Source organism: Zonotrichia albicollis, chromosome 2 (genome assembly GCF_047830755.1).
Source record: "Zonotrichia albicollis isolate bZonAlb1 chromosome 2, bZonAlb1.hap1, whole genome shotgun sequence".
NCBI classification, from domain to species: Eukaryota; Metazoa; Chordata; class Aves; order Passeriformes; family Passerellidae; genus Zonotrichia; species Zonotrichia albicollis.
Genome location: NC_133820.1, coordinates 11,284,765 through 11,305,155, shown reverse-complemented (window position 1 = coordinate 11,305,155; position 20,391 = coordinate 11,284,765). Strand labels below are relative to the sequence as shown.

Below are 20,391 nucleotides of genomic sequence, written 5' to 3'. Positions count from 1 at the left end.
ATTAAAGCACAAGACCCTTCCCCAGCTTCATTGCCCTTCTCTGGACACACTCCAGCAACCTCAATGTCTTTATTGTTGTGCAGGGCCCAAAACTGAACACAGGATTTGAAGTTCGACCTCACCAGTGCCCAGCACAGGGGCATGGCCACTGCCCTGGTGTCATGGAGGCTCATGAAACTGAGACAAATCATCTATTCAGAAGAGATCTATTTTATGAAGCAGTTAGCCTCCTCCCGCTCCCAGCAATTACAGATCCAACAACAACTGAAAACAGATTCATGATGTCAAATGAAATTGTTACCACCTGACTGACTTAAGGAATCCTGAATGTTTTCAACAGGGCCATGTGGAATGCATGGCAGCAAGGGCTCTCCATTGGCCACCTGTGGGCTCCTGGGCATCCAGAAGGGGGTTCTGACTGCCCGGTATGGCACACAGAGGGCTCTGGCTGCCCCACACTGTCACACAGGGATTTCTGGCTGCCCCACACTGTCACACAGAGGGCTCTGGCTGTCCCACACTGTCACAAAGAGGGCTCTGGCTGTCCCATGATGTCACACAGGGACTCTGCCAGGCTATAAAAGGGCCCCAGAGGAGCAGACAGTGCTGGGCACCACAGTCCTGGCAGACAGCAGCCTCAGCCTCTGCCACCCCAGCAGGGTTGGATTGCCCTCACTGGGATCCTGCAGGTCTCTGGGGAGCCTCTCCACCAGCCTGTGCTGGTGACCTGGATTGCCACAGACGGTGCCATGGGGCTCCTCAGCATCTTCACCATGGGCGAGCTGGTGGCAATCACCATGGTGCTGCTGCAGCTCATCCTGGCCATTGTCATGCTACGGGACAAGTGTCTATGGGTACGTGGCCTCTGATCTGCAGTGTGGGCCGGGCTGGGCTGAGCTGGGCTGGGCCGGGCTGGGCTGAGCTGAGCTGAGCTGGGCTGGGCCGGGCTGGGCTGAGCTGAGCTGGGCCGGGCTGGGCCTGGCCGGGCCGTGTGGGTTTGGGGAGCCATGGCGGTGTGCCATGGTGTGTCCGTGGCAGGACAGTGCGGAGCGTTCTGGGGAGCCGCTCCTGTCTCACCTATGTGTGGCTCTTGCAGAGGATCCGTCGGAGCTCAGAGCATCCGAGCGCAGCCAGAGACCGGCTGGAGGGGCAGAGCAGCGCGGGCCGGGCACGGAGATCAGCACAGATGGGGCTGCCCCGCGGCAGCTCCCCGCGCGGCTCCGTGAGCTCCAGGAGGCGCTTCCCGAGGTTCATCCGGAGCTGCCAGGACTCGCTGGCGCTCTTCGAGGAGCACCGCAAGGAGCTGGAGGTGCAGCTGTCCCAGTGGCAATGGGGCCGGGGCAGCCGAGGCGGCGGCATGGTGGTCCACGCTGATCCGCATGTTGCACCAAAGCTGCTGGGGGCCAGAGAGCGTCCCCAGAGCCTTGCAGTGGAGTTGGCAAGGCCAGACATGAACAAGGTGACAGAAGAGGGCAGACCTAAGGCCATAAGTCGACGCAGTAGCAGCAGCTCCCTGATGCTGCAGCGCAGAAGTAGCGGCAGCTCCCCGATGCTGCAGCGCAGAAGTAGCAGCAGCTCCCTGATGCTGCAGCGCAGAAGATCTGTGGCGATCAACAGGTTGCTCCCCAGACTCGTGGTGATCATGAATCCCATTGTGTTGGAGAGCAGTTGCAGCAGCAGCAGCTCGGTGCACCTGGAATCCAGCCCTGGCACTGCTGCTGGCAGGCTCCTGGAGCAGCTCCAGGCCCACCTGCAGCGGTACCGGGAGGCCTGGCAGACACGGCGCGGCCAGCGCCGCCGCTCGAGGCCCCGGTGGTGGCGGCGGTGCTGGACCCAGCTGAGAAAAAGGGTGTAGTGAGAATGAGTGGCCAGGGAGGGGCAGGGGAGAAGGGGCTTTCAGCAACTGCCTGGGACAGTGCAATCCCTGGGCCTCTACAGATTCCTCTGCAGACTCTTCCTGTCCTCTGGCAGACCCTTTACAAATTGGCTGAGGGTCCCTTCCTCCAGGTCATGGGTAGAAACAGGACTGGTCTCAGTGCTGCCCAGGGAAGCCCCGCTGGGGACTGCATAGCAGCTGAATTCAACTGTCCCCTACCGCTCTCTGGGTCTGGCCATGCCGAACCTTTCTTACAGTGAATGGTGGACGTGTCCAAGCCATGGGCAGTCAGTTTCTCCACAAAAATGCTTTGAGGAATGGTGTCAAAGGCTTAATAAAAGTCCAGGTAAACACCATCCCAAGCATTTTTCTCTCCCACTAAGCAAGTCACTTTGTCATAGAAGGAAAGCTGTGTACAATCCAGGAAACTTCATTGCATCCTGCTTTAAGGGTAGAATGAAGGACCCTGGGAACTACCAATCTGCCTAGCAGCCTTCCCTGTGTCTGAGAAGATTCCCACTTTGGTGTCTGCTCTTCCCCTGATTCTTACCCATCAACCCTCGACCCTTTCATCACCACTGTCAATTTCTAGAGTCAAACATGCCCTCATATACAGGGCTACCCCACTGCTTCTCCTTCCTTGCTGAGCCCTTCTGAAGAGTTCATCTCCTCCCAGCTCCTTGTGCAACACCAGCCCATTTGCTGGCAGGATGCCGTGAGGAGCCCCAAAGGCCTTGATGCTCAGCACTGATTGAAACGTCAACAGTCTCTTCAGCACAAATCCAAACCACAGACCCACTGGAAGAAACTGATCTCCTCCTGCCCAACTCAGCATGTTCTCCAGCCTTTGTTAATCCATGCTGTGTATGTCCTGCTCAGGACGCGCACCATCACAACACATCCTCACCACTCCTTTGCCCATGAAATGTCTGGGAAATGTCCATCAATCTGCAGAGCTGGGCAGCAGTTGTCCTGTGGAAGCAGTGAGGAGGGTGATGGAAGTGGAGGATCTTGTAGAGCCAGATAGGAGAAGCAGCTCCATGGGGCTGTGCAGCACTGTCACCATTGCTCTGGGCAGAAGTGGTTCTCCAGATCTTCTGCTTTCCCCTTTCTAAAAATGGGGGTTGTATTTATCTTTTTCCAGTCATCAGGGACTTTATCTAACTGCCACAGTTTTAAAAAAGTTATGGCTAATGTCTTAACAACTTCTGCTAGTTCCCTCTGGGCCTGGGGATGTATCTCTTCAGGTCCCATGGTCACTTGAGCACTTGGATGGTCTCAAATCTGATCCTCTCAGTGGGCTCAGGGTCTTCCTTCTCCCAGTGCCTGCATTTGCCTTTCTCAGCTTGGCACATGGCTGGGGCACTTGCCATTGCAGACTGAGGCACAGAGGTCCTTGTGAACATCATTCTTCTCTTTGTGCAGGGTCTGTTTCCTTCTGGAGGGGGCCCACATGACCCCAACTGCCTTGCTTGCAATGTATCTGTAGAAGCCTTCCTGTTATCTTTAATGTCCCTGCCCTCCCCCTTAACATTTACCCCCAAGCTCTCAGCTGACTGCTCGTGCTGCCCCAGGCAGAGTTCCATGTCTCTGGAGGGCTGCATCCCCTCCTCATCTTCCTAGCTTGTCTTTCCTCAAAAGCCTAAGCCCTTCCATTCCAGTGCTCTAGTCATAGGAGCCATCCCACCACGTCTCCAAGATATTCTGCTTTCCTTTTCACTTGTTGGTCGTTGCCAGTGCTTGCTTTTATTCAAATGAGAAAATTGCCAAGCAGTTTGGTTAAAAATGGCTTTCCCAAGTATGGGAGGAGATGAAAGAACCTGAAACTGCTTCTTCTGATAAGTCCATAAGGATGGGATGCTGTATGGAGCTCACTGCTGTAACTAACCAGCAACTTTCACTGATATTTTAACTATTAAAAAATGTGACTTTTATAATGAGTGTGTGTGTAAAATACAAAAACTGTTGGGCCTTCTCCATTCTATGAAGCTTTCTTTGTGCATCTACATCCTGGGGAGCCCTTTGGCCCCAGTCCTGGGTTTGTGGTGCCACCCCTCACACAGCTCCCCCACCCAGGTGTCCCCACCTGCTGGTGTGCAGCAGCCACAGGTGTGGCGGTGAGGATGAGGAGGGGCAGACGCTGCTGGAGGGCGTGTGTGACACCTGGCTGCCCTGCTGGCAAGAGCTGCACGGGGGGAGTCCAGGGAGCCTCGCACAGGGTGGTGGTGAGAGCATCTCACAGGGCTGGGGAGGAGCTGCAGCACTGCCCAGGTGTGCAGGGATGGGCCCTGAGCAGGAGAGGCAGGGGAGGAGGGGAACACACCTACCCTAAAGCACCTGAGCAGGTGAGGAGGGGAACACACCCACCCTAACCCACCTGAGCAGGTGAGGAGGGGAACACATCTGCCCTAACGCACCTGAGCAGGTGAGGAGGGGAACACACCTGCCCTAACCCACCTGAGCGAGGAGGGGAACACACCCGCCCTAACCCACCTGAGCAGGAAGGGAGGGGAACACACCTGCCCTAACCCACCTGAGCAGGAGAGGGGAACACACCCACCCTAACGCACCTGAGCAGGTGAGGAGGGGAACACACCTGCCCTAACCCACCTGAGCAGGAGGGGAGGGGAACACATCTGCCCTAACGCACCTGAGCAGGTGAGGAGGGGAACACACCTGCCCTAACCCACCTGAGCAGGAGAGGGGAACACACCCACCCTAACCCACCTGAGCAGGAGGGGAGGGGAACACATCTGCCCTAACGCACCTGAGCAGGTGAGGAGGGGAACACACCTGCCCTAATGCACCTGAGCAGGTGAGGAGAGGAACACACCCACCCTAACCCACCTGAGCAGGAGGGGAGGGGAACACACCCACCCTAACCCACCTGAGCAGGAGAGGGGAACACACCCACCCTAACCCACCTGAGCAGGAGGGGAGGAGAACACACCTACCCTAACCCACCTGGGCAGGAGAGGAGAGGAGGGATCCCACTGCAATATGCAGATCACTTCCAGAATGACACGTGAAGTGCCCCCCTCTTCCAGCCACCCCCCCATTCTTTTTAGCAAAAAGCCTTCCCAGGACCCTGAGCTGCACCAGCAACCCTTTAGGAAACAATTAAACTCAGCAATCAGAAGGTCCATGCACTAATAAAAATACTGTATGGTGAGTGGGCCAAGGGGTTTAGAGATGGATTTCCTCAGCCCTTTCCCATTTCTTTCTGGGGGTAGCCATGCTCCCTGTCCCCTCCAGCCCGGCCCTTTAAGTAACTTGAGCCTCCAGGCTGCAAATCCCAGTCTCCAGCTAAAAGGATGGAAAAGCTGTTTCCTCCTTCCCCCTTCTGGGGCTTTTCTTTTGAAAGGAACTGTTTTCTATCCTGTGGTGGGAAGAGAGAGATCTCCAAAAGACAGAGCAGCTTTCTGAGCATCCCCCTCCCATATCAGGACAAACTGACAATTCCTCCTCCCCTCAAAGCTTCTGGCTGCTCATTTTCTTCCAGCTTTCCTCCCCTCCTGGCGGCTGATTTCCAAACCCTCCGTGGCTGCTGGGGGTTGGTACACAGGTTTAATTATTTCCCTCTCCTTGGGAAAGGCGGGGACAGGAGAAGGTCGGGCCCCATCGCCCGGCACTGCTGGTCTTGGCACTTTTGCTGTGCGGTTCCTCTCTCCCGCCCCTCTCCCTTCCCTTCCTCCTGCCCGGCCCCTGCACCGCACCATGGACCCACAGGCAGTTTGGGGATGCTTTTATCTGCTTTGCTTTTCCCTCCCGAGAGCAGCAAAGGTAAGAGAGGCTTCGGGCTGGTTTAGGTCCCGGGACTCGATGGGGTCCGGATGCCGGCAGAGGTGAGATGCTCATCCCAGCATTTATCCTCCCAGGCTGCAGCCAAGCAGGGAACAGGGACCGGCAAACTGCCAGGGCGTTTGGGGAGGGCCGGCTTCTTACCAGGAGGGGCCACAGGACAACACCTGAGCTCCAGTCAAGGTGTGAGGATGCGATCTCCACCAGCGGATGGCAGAGAAGGAGCTGACTGACAAAACTCTGGGAGGGGCTGAGGGTATAAAAGGCAGAGCATCCTTTTTGTAAACGAGCACGTGGCTGACAGTCCCAGAGACCCCCAGCACTGCAGTTTTTCCTTATTCAGTCTGTTGTTGTATTTTTTTGTTACGGTTTAAGAAACCTTTAAAGATTTTAAAGTGAGGGTTGTTTCTCACATCTTCCAAGGACAGTACACAAGTGTCACCTTCAGGCCAGTTTGTGATGATTTCCAGGAGCCCAGGGTGATCTGGATTTCCCAATCAAGCTTGCTGTATATGTTATAAATAACAAATATAGGCATTGGCTTTCTCATTTATGTACTAACTTTTGTTTTGCAAGTTATTATGGATCACAAAAATCCTGATACAGTACAACTTGTAATTACTGCTTTTGATATAGTATAATCTGTCAGTTTATGTATGTACCCTATAGCTTTTATAAATAGTGGTGTATTCTATCCTTACACCATAGCTTAACAGAGACTGTGAAATGTTGAAATTACTTTTTCATGTAACTAATGCAGCAAATGGTGTAAAAAAATTGACTTCCCAACTTTGAGAACTGTCTTATCTAAAAGAGAAGATCTTTTAGATAAGAGAAACAGAGAGAGAAACCAGAGAATACAAAAAAAAAAAAGAATTTATTGACCCTTGTTATCAGGGAGTGAAAATACAATATAGAAACACAAGAAAAAATAAAATACATTCATTAAATCGAGAAGATGGAATGAAGACAATTCAAAGGTTCAAACCAAGCAAAAGAACATGTTAACTCAAATGAATGTTTGAATATGTATGAACTACTATAAATACGCATAAAGCTCTATACTGTAACAGTATATATGTGACCTTGTTCACAGGGGTCCGAGGATGAGGGAAGAGATGAGGATATGACTCCATGTTTCAGAAGGCTGATTTATTATTTTATGATTTTATATTATGTCGCAGACATTTTTTCATAGAAATCCTTTCTTTCAGATTTGTCCACCTTCTGGGAAGCAAAGGCTCAGAAGATGAATGTAAACAATTGTTATCAGCTGCTGTGGAATGCAATAGGATGCACCTGTGATTGGCTTATCTTTCATGTGTACAATTGGGGGCCAATCACAGAAGCAAGCTCGGGGACAGATTCCCCGGCCACAGAACTTTGTTATAGATTCCTTTCTATTCTATTCTTAGCTTAGCAAGCTTCTGCAACTTCTCTTCTTATTCTTTTTAGTATAGTTATAATGTATTATATATCATATATCAATAAATCCAGCCTTCTGATCAAGAAACAAGATTCTCGTCCTTCTCTCACCCCAGCAACCTCCTCAGGTCGCTGTAATAATATTATATTAAAACTATACTAACAGAACAGAAGAAAGGATTTCATCAGAAGGCTAGCTGAGAATAGAAAAAGAACGAACTATTACAAAGGCTCTGTCTCAGACAGAGTGTCCAAGCCAGCTGACTGTGATTGGCCATTAATTACAAACAACTACATGAGACCAATCACAGATCTGCCCACTGCATTCCACAGCAGCAGATAACCATTGTTTACATTTTGCTCCTGAGGCTTCTCAGATTCTCAGGAGAAAAAATCCTAAGGAAAGGATTTTTCATAAAAGATGACTGTGACACATATACAGAAGATGGTTTAAGTTAACTGTGTGCACAGACAAGCACCCAAATGTACGATTTTTTCCCTTAACAAACGTCCATAAAAATTTTAAAGAGAGAGCCATGTTACCCACATATGAGGGCACTGCACTCACTGCAGGCAGCACTGGGGGCAGGATGGATTGCGGAGACTTTTCCTTTGCAGCCCCAGCCCAGTGTTGGCACTGAGGATGGAGAGGCACTGAGGTGACCCTGAAAGGAAGTGCAAGGCACAGGGCGCAGCTGAGGAAGTACAGCGCTGTGCTGGGCTCAGTGATGAAGCTGAGCTCCCCAGCACTGCCCAGTGTGGAGAAGGTCCTTTGTGCAGCCGCTGTTACAGGGGAGCCTGGGCCTTGCTGCAGATATACAGCCGCTCATTGGCGCAGTTCCCAGTCATCAATCTCCCGTCAGCCAGGTACACACACTCAGAATCGCTGTGGACACGATCCCTGCAGGGAGGAGCAGAGGCAGCGCTGGCTGCCAGGGGAAGCCCTTGTGCCCCTGTGCCCCCAGGCCCTGCCCGGCTCCCCGGCACTCACCGGAAGCTGTAGCTGCTGTTGTCCACCCACTGCAGGTGCTTGCCCTGTCTGTGCAGCCCGAGCCAGAAATGGACGTTCCCGCAGAGGCGGAAGAGCAACTCCTGCCCAGGAGAGAGGACTGGGAGCTGCCCCGGCCCCTCGGGGGGACACGTGCCCGGGGCTGCCCCGCACGCCGGGGCTCCTTCCCTGCAAGGCCCCGGCCCAGGAACGCCCCCAGGCTGCCCTCAGCCACCCCACACCGCCCGCAGCCCCTCACTCACCATGCTGTCCTCATCCTTGACAATGGCCAGGGAGGCGTTGAGCTTGGAGCACCGTTCCTGAGCCTGCTCCCAGGTGCCGTAATCCCTTGAGAAGTAGCAGCAGAACCCCCTGTACCCAACCCAGTCAAAGGGACAGCCCAGAACTGATGGCAGACTCGCAGGTGTAACTGGAATCTGTGGTGCTGCAGGAGGAAGAGAAGGTCTGAGGATTCCCCTGTGCAGGGAGCAGGGAGCCCGCTCTGCCCCGAGAGGCTGGGCCCAGGCTGCTGCCCCTCCCTTACCTGCCAGCACAGCCAAGGCCGCCCCCAAAACCAGCGCCAGCACCAGGAACAGCAGAATCAGCACCACCATGCCCACGGGATGGGACCTGAACCGTTCACCTGGAACAGGAAAGAGCTGCTGGCTGCCAGAAGCAGAGCCGGCCCCGCAATCTGCTCAGCCCATGCCCAGGGAGCACAGCTGTAGCTGCGCTGTCCCCGCTGCCCAGAGACAAGCGCAGCCTCCGGGAGCTCTCCGGGGGCCGCAGCCCCAGCCCTGGCGGCTCTGCAGCCGCTGCAGCCCAGCTCCCTGCCTGTGGGAGAAATGACCCCGTAATTTTGGCTTTCACGTTTATGTGTTAACCTATGCATGTTATTAGTGATTATAATGACTTAGATATAGTATCAATTATAACTATTTCTAGCTGGATGCTAGTATAATATAAACTATCAGCTTAAGTACACACTGTATTGCTCAAAGACATAGTAGTGTAATCAATAGCTATGTATCGCTTATGAAAATAATAGTGTGAAGAATGTACTGTGTTACAGACCTTAGCAAAACATCAGATATGAAAAAAGGTTTTGTGTGACTAAAAACAGAGTAAGGCCATCCACTGACCAACCTGACCAAAAGATAAAATAACAGTGACAGAAACCAGAGCATCGGAGGACAATCATAGAATACCATGTTAAAATTAAGGAGAATGTACTACAATCTTATCAGAGGATTGAAACATCAGAACTGAGACACAAGAAGAAATAAAATATATTCACCTGACACAAAGGATGTCATGCAGATAAGAGTGTGAAGCAGTCAGACAAAGGAGTTCCCAGAACATCAGAAAATTTGAAAGAAGGTCTGAATAACGCATTAAGCACATGAATACGCACGTACTTCAGCGACGTAACAGTATAAACAGAACATCATCAGCATACCCCGGTGTGTTCTTTCGCTGTTGACCAGGAGCACCCAGCGCTGGAAATATTATCCCTTTTTATCCAATTACTATTACAACCATTATTATTATTATTATTCACCTTTCAAAACCAGTGAATTCTATGTCCCTTACCTGTGAATGGGGCAACCTGGCACAAGGAATTCACCACAAACCCCAACGCCCCTCCTCACCGCAGCCTCCTCCGCCAGCGGCGAGGCGCAACCGACCGCGGGCCACACCTGTGCTGGAGCCGCCTCCGAACCCCACCGCCTCGCCGGGCTCCGGGTGCGGCCACTGCTCCGCCATGATACGGACGGGCCTACGCTGCCGCTCCGATCCCGACAGCACCATACGGCGGCGCCCAGATGGCGGATTGGAGGGAGCGTGGTGAGTCACAGATTTCCGCCTAATCTGACCAATCAGCGGGCGGGAGCGCAGCCAATCATCGCGACTCGGAAGCGCTGCGGCCACCCCGTCCCGCCTCGCCCGGAGCGGGTCCCAGCTCTGGCGCGGCGCCGCTCGTCACCTCTGCCGCCGGCGGAGCGTTCCCCCGCGGCTCCGGCTGGGCCCGGGCGAACTCACTCCGCCCCCGTGGCTCCCCCGTGCGGCGGGGCGAACCCCCGGCCTTTGCGGGAAGGGCTCGGACTGCCCCTGGCTACTGAAGCCTCACGCACCGTAAAAATATGTTGAAATGCTTTCTTAAAGTTAATCTTGTGTTTTTCGTGGACTCTGATTTCTCTGACAATTGTCACTGGACAGTTTCAAAATGGTAAATACAGTGCCTCGTTATTATTATCATGTGCAGCATAACACAATCTAATTTCTTTAACAGAAATACTTATAACATTTACCATATGCTATTACACTAAATACATTCTTGAGAAGCTCCCGGTTTGTTGCACACTGCCAAATTCTACGTAGTTGTATCTTTCGGTACAACTGCACTTTAAAAAGTCCTAGTAAATTTATGGTTTTTAAAATTTGCAGCTACCATGAGTTTTTCTCAATGTTAAATTACATAGGGTCAATGTACTTCTCTAATCCCTCCAGTAAATCCATCACGCCACTATTTCAGCCACACTTGGTTCACATTTTCAGCACCTTTTGATACTAACAGCAGCAGACTAAGTTACATATTGTAGTACCTAGAATTTTTAAGGATACTGATTGTTAGTTCAGTTATGTTTTACTTAAATATGATTTTAGTGTTGCTAAGATTAGGCAAAGCTAGATCTGAGTAATGTTAAGTTAGGCTTTATTGCTCTATTGAGTTAATTTTGTTAAGAGTCATTTATGTCAAGGTGGATTTCTGTCAGGTTTGAGTGAGTGTTGCTGAGTTTGGACAAGGTCAAATTTAAGTTTTCACTTTAAGCCATTTCATGTTCTATTCCAATTTCATAAAGATCAGTTTTTATTCAGTATTAAAGATGTTTAAGTTCTCTTAAGTGTACCTCTAGTGCTACTGAGGCGACACTAAATTCCATTGCAACTAATTTTAAGTCCTATATTAACTTTGTTTAAATATGTTTGTCTACATTGCAAGATGGAGTTACTTCCTTCTAGAGATAAGACAGATGCAAATGGAACACTGATGAACACCTGCTTTTGGATAGAAGAAGATACAGTTTGTGGGGCCCTTGATCCTCTCACAGATTGCACAGGTGTCAGTGCTGCACTGCCTGACAGGATCATTGACTGTGATCTCTTCTGGTTTATCTTCCACAGATAACACAGTAGAGTGGGTGCTTGTTCCACATTATGGCTCTTATCCATGGTAAGCTGTTCAGTGTTTCATTGCTGTGGATACAGGAATGCTGGAAGAATATTGTCTCCAATTCCTGAGACAGTCACTGTTGATATATGGGTTCCATCATGTGAATTCACTCATTTTTATAACAGGCATTATTCATAAGACACCATTATCTTATTTATAACTGGCTTTTCATAAACTTTGACATATCTTTGTGTGACTACCCACAAGCCATGGTGTCACTTTGGGCTCTCTGTTTTGCTCTCCAGCTGCAGCTGCATGTCTTTGAACAGGCTGTCACAGCCGTTCCCTGCACTGCCTGCTCAGCCTTTAGTCCCTTCTCTTGTTCCAGCAGGGTTGCTGTGCCCTGACCCAGGCTGTCTCATGATTTTCCTGTGTTTTCAGAGTTCCAGGATGAGATCTCTGGGCTCTGTCAAAAGCCTCATCTGAGCTGAGGTCCTGTGGTCTTTCCTGACCCTTTTGTGCCACATCCTCATGGGACAGGGCTGTGACCTGCTGAGGGCAAGGCTGCTCCTGCTCTGTGGGAATCAGACACAGCCCCAGGTATTCTCACAGAAGGGGATTTGCCTCAATTTAGTCTCCTAAAAATAGGGGAAATACAGTTTCCCTTTTCAATTTCCCTCAACAAAGACAATCCTGGGGGCTTTAGGACACCTTTTTCATCTGAGAAGGCCCCTTCAAATGCAGAGTACCCCTTGATGAAACTCTTACAGTGGCACATCAAGAGGTTCCTCTCAAGGGAAGCCCTTTCAGACCAGGGACAGCCGTGCTTGCTCTCAGTTTAAACCTCAAGATGATGAAAATGGGGCTCTTTCCCTCAATGCAAACAGCACCATAAAGGGTTTCTCCTTCCATTTCAACATGAAAATCACGGAAAGCAGTGACTGCCTGCCAAGGAAGTAACCTAAATAATGAAAAAGGTGTGTTTTCCTTCAACTGAGACCCTTCAAATCACAGGCGAATGGGGATCCTCCCCAGTTCAAAACACAATTACAGAAAAGCTTTCCCTCGTCCATTTAAATCCCTTTACTCCTTGTAATGCCCCATTTCTGGGGGCTCAGTGGGGGAATTTGGGGCACTTCTGCCTACTCACAGGTCAGCCCTAAGGCTGCTGCCCCTTGCACAGTGCTGAGGAGTTCCCTCCCAGTGCTCCTCAAGAGGCAAGACTTTAACTGTCAGGAGAGAAATCTCAACTGGGAAAACTACACACTGACATACAGGAAGCCCTCAACGAGGATGGGTTTCTCTTGCTGGCACAAGGAGAGAAGGAGAAATCTGACGGGAATATTCTTCATCATTCTGCCCACATTTTGTCAAACCCTCCAGCTCCTGCACCTCGGGAAATAACAAGTGGCTTCTAAGCAGTGACTGATATCAGTGAGCAGGTTATTATGGATTAATCTCCCCCTGGAAAGCAGTATTCACACCCTACTGCTCTTTGCATCACCCAAAGAGTTTGGAGGCTGCTGCCCAGTGAGCTCCTGAGTTGTATCTTCCTTGTCAATTTTGTCAACCCCTTGTTTAATTGTAAAAACATAAATAAAATGCAGGGAACATTGGCCCAGGGTCTCAGGACTTGCACATCTCTTCCAAACACAGGGAAAAAAGACTGTTGGTCCCAAACAGCAGTTTGTGTTATCTGCATATATTTTGAAAAGGAAAAGCGGAAGAGTAAAGTATCAATTACTGTGTTAGTGGTGCTCCAGCCTATTTCTGCTCTGTTCTTTCTCTTCTGCCAGCTTCTCTAAGGATACTTTAAAAACCGGAAACAGAACAAACAAATGGGCAAAAATAGAAACAAACAAAAAAACCCCATTGAATTTAAGATGAAGGAGAAGCAATCTGGCTGCAGGCTTGTGGCACTGCCCTGCCTGAGTTCCAGTAAGGGAGCTCATCCTCTCTACAAGCCAGATCCCAAAGTCCTTTTAGCTTTTTGAACACTGAACTGTAAGAAAAGCCGCTGGGGAGGGCCATGCTCCAGGCACATCTGTGGTATTTCATCTCTCCAGCTCTCTAAGCTCAGCTCGTGTCTTCTCTCCTTGCTGGGTTTGGCTCATGCATTTCTTGAGGCCTGCACTGATCAGATTGACCATCAGACAAACAGCTTCTGATCAGATTGACCATCAGACAAACAGCTTCTGGCACTGTGGCTCTATCCTAAATGGACCATTTCCCAAAGGAATTCCAATGCCTCCATTTCACTGACTCAAGATGACTTTTAGAGTAACCTGGTTTAATGCACTCCAATTCTAAACAAGGAGTGCACAAGGCTCCTGCACTCCCTGCCAGGGGCATTCTTTGAGCCTTGGAGAAGGGCTTTAAAGCAGCACAGAGCTTCTTAAGAACTAACAACTTCACCCAAAATTCAAATCATTAGCATGGGCAGAGCCTGACATTAAAACCTATTTTAAAACTGAACTAAAGAGCAGTTCCATTGCCAATTGACAAGATTAGATAGGTTTCCTTAGCCGTTGCTGAGATGACAAAATAAGGGAGAGAACGAAGTATGGAGTGGGGAAAAGAAGGGAAAAACCTTCATTTGCACAGTGAAGTTTTAACCATCATGCTCATACCTCAAGGAATTGCAGAAACCATTCCAACCTCAAGGCAGGAAAAGCTTCCTGGGTATTTTTCATTTCAGCAAGAGCCTAAGCCTCAGCAGCAGGAGATTGGGATAACTGCAAGGCTGGTTTCTGGAGCAGAGGGAGCAGGGTGTGCTCCTCAAAGCCAGACCCAGAGCACACAGAAGGCAGAAAAACAAAGATACAATAAAGCCTTAAGTGGGAAACGGGTTTTCAAGGGTTTTATAAGGAAAGAACAAGGTCTGGGAAACAGGACCTGGAAGTTGAGAGTGGAAGGAAACAGGGAGGCAGTTGAGGCGTCTTCAGATTCGAAAAGAGAAAAGAAGGCAGGAGAACGGAGGAGGCAAGAAAAGGCCGGGACTAAATTCTAACGCAGCCGGCCCAGTCGCTGTGGGTCCCTGCCTGTGAACACGGGGGAAGCCGGCACCAGGAACTCGCCAGAACCCCCCCGGCCCTCACCGCGGCCCCCTCGGCCCGCAACGAGCCCCGAGCTGGGAAGCACCGATCGCGGGTCCCCCTCCGAGCTCTACCATCGCCTCGCCAGGCCCCGCCGCAGCTCCGGAAGTAAAGGAACCATTATGCCCGCCCATTCCGGCATAAGTCGGAGCCCGGGCGGTGTGGGAGGGGTTGGGTCGATCGCACCGGCAGCGTGTGGGGAAGCAGCGAGGGGAGGGGCGGCAGCGGGTAAGGGAAGGGCCGTGTGCAGCGGCAGTGAGGGAGGCGTGCGCCCTCAGGTACCGCTAATAAAGTCAGTCTAATAAACGTTCTCCTCCAGGCCCTTCGGTCTGGGTCCCTTTTCCTTAGCGCGGGCTTTTCGGGACGGCAGCACCCCCTCGCCCCCCACGGAGCCTTTCTGGTTCAAGCAGATCCAATGAATCCCAATTGTCATCGATTTCCACCACCTGCTATTTCTCCCCTCTTTTCGTAAATGGACTTCGCAGTTCTTTTCTTTCCTCCCACAGAGCTGGAAAGCAAAATGCCCGCCTGCCCCATGGCAATCCCAGCCGCCTGCCACCGCTCCAGCCTTGTCCCTCTTTCTCTCCCCTTTACTTTGCAGCACTTTCTTCTTCCTCCTCTCCCTGCCAGCTGGCAGCAAAGACATTTCACCCACTGGCACCAGCTGCCTCCAGTCCCTCGCTCCCATTTTGCCCATTCGGAACTCCTGGAGACGCCTGTCCGCGGAGTCGGAGCCGCTGTGGGGCCGGGTAATGCTGCAGTGAATGGTGGAAGGGATTCTTGGAGTGACCTGGGCCGGGCCAGGTACTCGGTGCCACCAAAACCGCTCTGTGCCTCTCCTCTTCCCCCCGGCCCGGCCGCCCCATGGTGGCCCCTTACCCGGCCTGCGAGCTGCCGGCTGCTGCTGGCCCGGGGCAGCTGCGGCTCGGAGTCCGCCTGCCGAGGGGCAAGAAGCAGCAGCCCCGGGCTGCTCACCATTGTGCCCCGCATGCCCTGCCCCGGCGCCTTGGAGCCCGGAACACCAAGCGCCGGCACAGTCGCTGTGGGTCCCTGCCTGTGAACGGGGGAAGCCGGCACAAGGAACTCGCCAGAACCCACACGGCCCTCACCGCGGCCCCCTCTGCCCGCAGTGAGCTCCGAGCTGGGGTAGCACCGACCGCGGGTCCCACCTGGGCTGAAGCTGCCCTCCGAGCACCACCGCCGCCGCCGCACGGCTCCTGGTGCCACCGCCATAGCTCTCAGAGCACTCGAGCTGGTCCCACTGGGTGCCGAGGGCGGTGTTTGAGCGGCGTTTGGCCGATTTGACAAATCGGCGTGCGGGAAAAAGCAGCGAGGGGCGGTGACGAGAGCCCGAACAGGAAAGGAAGCGCGGGGGGGGGGAACGGCGGGGTAGAGCCGGGCCGGGCAGGATGAGTCACGGAAATTACCCGACTGTGGTTTTGTTTTCTTACACATAAGTGATTCCCGACTCATATTGGGACACGAGACGCAGGGGCCTCTTTTCAGAAGCACAAGCCGCGCGAGTGGAGCAGTCAGGTCACTCCTATCCTGCAAAAGCCTTGCTAGGAGAAAGGGCGCCATGTTGTTGGCGCTGGTCGAGAGCAGCAGCCCCGGGGAAGCTACTTCTAGGGCTCTCAACAGTGAATTACGGCAGGCATTCTCGGAGTAACCTGGGTCAGACCAGGTGATCGGTGCCACCAAAACCGCTCTGTGCCTCTCCTCTTCCCCCCGGCCCGGCCGCCTCATGGCAGCCCCTCACCCTGCCTACGAGCTGCCGGCTGCTGCTGGCCCGGGGCAGCTGCGGCTCGGAGTCCGCCTGCCGAGGGGCAAGAAGCAGCAGCCCCGGGCTGCTCACCATTGTACCCCGCATTATTCCCAGCCCTGGCGCCTTGGAGCCCGGGGAAAACCGAGCGCCGGCACAGTCGCTGTGGGTCCCTGCCTGTGAACGGGGGAAGCCAGCACAAGGAATTCGCCAGAACCCCCCCGGCCCTCACCGCGGCCCCCTCCGTCCTCAGCGAGCCCCGAGCTGGGGCAGCACCGACCGCGAGTCCCACCTGGGGTGAAGCTGCCTCCGGGCTCCGCCGCCGCCTTGCCCGTTCGGGCGCTGCCGTGGCACAGCTCCTGGCGCCGCCCCCTCAGCTCTCTGAGCACTCGAACTGGTCCCACTGGGTGCCGATTTGACAAATCAGCATGCGGGAAAGCAGCGAGGGGCGGTGACGAGAGCCCGAACAAGAGCAGAAAGCGCGGGGGAGAAACGGCGGGGCAGGTTGTGTCCTGGAAATTACCTGACTTCGGTTTTGTTTTCTTGCACCGAAATTATTTACGGCGCCATATTAGGAGCCAGAGTCAGGGGCATATTTAGACGCAGAAGCCACGCGAGGGGAGCAGTCAGGTCACTCCTGTCCTGCAAAAACCTTGCTAAGGAAAAGGGCCCCATGCTGTTGGCGCTGGTCGAGAACGGCAGCCCCGGGAAATCCGCTTCTAGAGCTCTCAAAAGTGAATTACGGCAGGGATTTTTGAAGTGAACCTGGCCAGGTGCCCGGTGCCAGCCCCGAGCCGGGCTCCCGGTGCCGCCGCCGCCGTGGAATAAAACGAACGCTCCGCCGGCCGTCGCTCCCATTCCGGCCAGACCCCGCGGGCACTGGGGCTGGTGCCGCTGTGCGCTCACACCCCGCGGGCACTCGGGCCGGTGCCGCTCTGCGCTCACACTCGCGGGCACTGGGGCTGGTGCCGTTCTGCGCTCACGCTCCGCGGGCACTCGGGCTGGTGCCGCTGTGCGCTCACACCCCGCGGGCACTCGGGCTTAAATTTAAGCTCACATCAACTTGCAATTTCTGACTCATGAACTTCATATTTAATTTTTGGTATTGATTATAAATTTCTTGAGCACTCTGGTAATCATGGTTACTTAACTTTGTTACCTTTCTTGGTTTCTTCAGGATAGAATTTTTTGAGATCTTTAGGTTGGTCTGCACGGCCAATACGACTATTTTAATAAAACAGGGAAATAAACACGGTAAAAAGAGCAATCCTGCAAGTATACACACAGTGAGCAAACCTACTTTTTCCCGTACATCTTTTTTGAAAATCTGTAGGCTATCCCACCAACTAGAGTGTAGGAGTTTGTTCTTGGTTATTTACAAATGCCAGGGTTTTTTTATTTCATTTGAAATGTTTCTAATAATTGCATTCTTTATCTCTAATACTGCCTGGAGCCTGATGATTCTGTTTAACACAGATATTGGGGTCTGAACTTAGCTTTTACAATTTTGGATTTTCTCAATTTCTATTGCACTTTGCTTCTTCTGTTTGGTTTCTTCTAAATCATTGTATATAGGAACTCCTAAACTTGATCCAGCTTCTTTGGGTAATAAGAAGAAAGTTGGTTTTATTATTCTAGCTGTGTAGCTGCCAGACCAGTCTCCTGACAATTTAGTGTATGCTGTAGTACTAGAGATTAAAACCAGGTGTTTAGAGCTCTCCCGAAATGTGGTATCAGTTTCTGTTGGGCATTCCTTATTTTTACACAGTTCCTTCATTTTCCAAAAGGGGTTTATCTTTTTTTCAGTACAGTCATAAAAGTCATATACTTCCTGGTGGGTACACTTGTCTCTTTTCTCAATAGACTCTAATTTATTTGGATCTCTTGGGATCCACTGGGTAGCTGAATTCTTTACTGCTAAATACTTGTTACAAACCATCTTTCTTACTGTTTTCACCATTTCTTTTCTCTTTAGTAGTTCTACTAAGCTTGCTTCAGCAGCATCACATTTAAAGCACAACCAGGCTTCCCCTATAGGACACTCTTCCAGGAGTGGCTGCCTAAAAGTGGCAATATTGTGTGCTATCCAATACATTCTCTTATTTTTCTGATAAGGGACCATTTGGGAGAGGTTGGGGTTAGAGTTGATGTGGACTCTCCACAAGGAGCTCACTTCTTCCTCCTCATAGCAGGGTTGGTAGCACTCACTGCTTGGCTCTCCTGAGCTCCCCAGAGCACCACCAGCAATCAGAGCCATCATTACTGCCCTTCCCAAGAGTCCGGTATGGGTCATCTTGCACAGCCTGCCCATCCGGCCTTGCCTCTTGGGGAATTTTACTGAGAAGAAGCTTCCAAGCTCTTTAGAGTCCCTTCTACCCACTTCTCTGGTTAAACCTCTCTTGGTTCCCTACCAATTTTGGTTTCCCCCCCAGGGAGTGTTCTGTAGAGGATTAACCTGGAGTCTTTAGAATTAAATTGGGGAACTTAACCATAATTACTTATTTACAGTCTTAAACTTGTTACCAACATAGTTTACACAGAACCATCTTGAAACATTTTAAGCAATGTTAGACCAATTTCCCATACAGTTCAGTCTTTTTGACTCTTCCTTCTAAGAGTCAACTTTAAATCAGAGTATACTCAGGTGAATTAACTTGTGAAGCAGATGAATCCTGTCCAGTGCCCGGAGGTGAGAGTGGTGTGGACTCTGGCCCAATGCCAGAAAGAAAAAAAAACTGATATTGAGTCTGGCCCAATGCCAGAGGGAAAATGGGGTGCACTCCAGTCCAATGCTAGAATGCCAGAGGGAAAAAAAAAACCTGATGTTGAGTCTGGTCCAATGCCAGAGGGTGAGAGTGATGTGGGTCCAATCTTTTTCTTTTGGTCTGCACAGTCAAATTAGTAATGAAGAGTACCTGAAAGGGGCTTTCAAATATAGGCATTAATGGTCTGCTATTTTATGATTCTATCAAAATTCAGTTTCTTTGGTTAATGTTATGAGTAACTGGTTAATTTCTCTTTTTCTATAGCTTGCATGTTTCTCTTACCAACTTCTGCATACTTTGTATTTTGCCAGGAGTTGTATTTCTGTTAGCTAACTTAACTCCCAAAGTGCTTTTATTCTCCTATTTTTCTGTGTATTTAACTTACTGGTTTTTCTGTTCTATTTTCAAGATCTTATCTATTAATCTCTTGCTTCTGTTTCTTACTTTCACTAACAGCTTAAATACTTTTCTTTTAACTCCTTACTTCTAAGACAATTTTTTTAAATTTTTTTTTCTTCTCTTACTATTTTTCAACACAATACACCTCTCTCCAAGGAGATGTGGTAACACTTATAATGCACAATCTACATTACCTCTATTCTAATTCGTCTACATTCACTCTCTTTTATTTCTCATTCACTTTCACACATTCCTTCACACCCTAAAGACACAAACTGGATCATTATTGCTGGTAAATCTCTGTGGCTCCCCTCACCTTGGGGTTGGCCCACAGGTCTCAGTATCTCTGGGCCTCTTGGAAGGGCCCTGGCTCTGGTTGGCTCTGGTGCTCATTCCCCTGTGAGGCTGTCTGCAGGAGCACTGGTCTGCTTTGCAGGTCACACACACACTGTTTACCAAGGGCTTTTCTACGCATCGGGTCCCCTAAAGTGTAAAGCCCCTGACCCTCTAATCATCACCTCTGAGGATCTTCCCTAAATTATCTTGTTCCCTGGCTATTGCCACATCGAGACTGAGCTTTCTACAAAACCTCCTGATGTGTCCTGGCTCTCCACAGCAATGTCATTCACTCAAAGGGACTTGAGGTCTCTCCATCCCTCTTGTACCTGACAGTACTGACCTATCCTTGCCTCCTCCTGGTGGGGGACCTGCCCACCCTGCACTTTCTCAAGCTACAGCAACCATGATCTTAGCCTTGACCTTTGCTTTTTCTTCATCTGTCCTTACAGGCACCTTCAGTGCTTCTCTTAATAACTCATTGATGTCCTTCTCTTGCCAATCTTCATTATTTTCCAGTTTTCTCCATACATCTGGCCAAGATTTGGTAACAAATTGGACTTTTAGTAGCACTTGACCTTCTGGAGTGTCTGGGTCTATTCTAGAGTACAACTGGAAGTTTCGCTTTAGGCAATTAGGCCAAGCAGCAGGAGCTTCATCCTTCTCTTGTGTACCCTCAAATGCCAACTGGGTGTTAGTTCCTTTGGGAACTGACTCTTTGATCCTCCGTATTATCAAAGACCTATATTCCATCACGGCCTTCCTCCCC

General features: G+C 51.1%; 2 protein-coding genes across 4 annotated transcripts in view; one reads left to right on the top strand and one right to left on the bottom strand.

Moving 5' to 3' along the window:
• The window catches only part of LOC141727159 (C-type lectin domain family 2 member D11-like), a 31,129-nt gene extending 14,722 nt beyond the window's left edge, over positions 1-16,407 (bottom strand). The window contains exons 1-5 of one of the 3 annotated variants that reach the window (XM_074533104.1): positions 15,530-16,403; positions 8,635-8,733; positions 8,354-8,535; positions 8,094-8,194; positions 6,536-8,003 (exon numbers count right to left, since the gene is read on the bottom strand). In XM_074533104.1, coding sequence (XP_074389205.1) covers positions 7,889-8,003; positions 8,094-8,194; positions 8,354-8,535; positions 8,635-8,733; positions 15,530-16,106 — 1,074 coding nt within the window. In that variant the 5' untranslated portion in view covers positions 16,107-16,403 and the 3' untranslated portion in view covers positions 6,536-7,888. Of the gene's footprint in view, positions 1-6,535; positions 8,004-8,093; positions 8,195-8,353; positions 8,536-8,634; positions 8,734-9,790; positions 14,358-15,529 lie in introns of those variants that run through there. The other 2 variants (XM_074533102.1, XM_074533106.1) reach the window with 2 other exon arrangements.
• LOC141727166 (uncharacterized) lies at positions 104-3,801 on the top strand. Its single transcript, XM_074533187.1, has 2 exons — positions 104-854; positions 1,097-3,801. The coding sequence occupies exons 1-2, from the start codon at positions 750-752 to the stop codon at positions 1,853-1,855; spliced, it is 864 nt and encodes a 287-aa protein (XP_074389288.1). The 5' UTR covers positions 104-749; the 3' UTR covers positions 1,856-3,801.
• Positions 16,408-20,391: the final 3,984 nt, after the last annotated feature.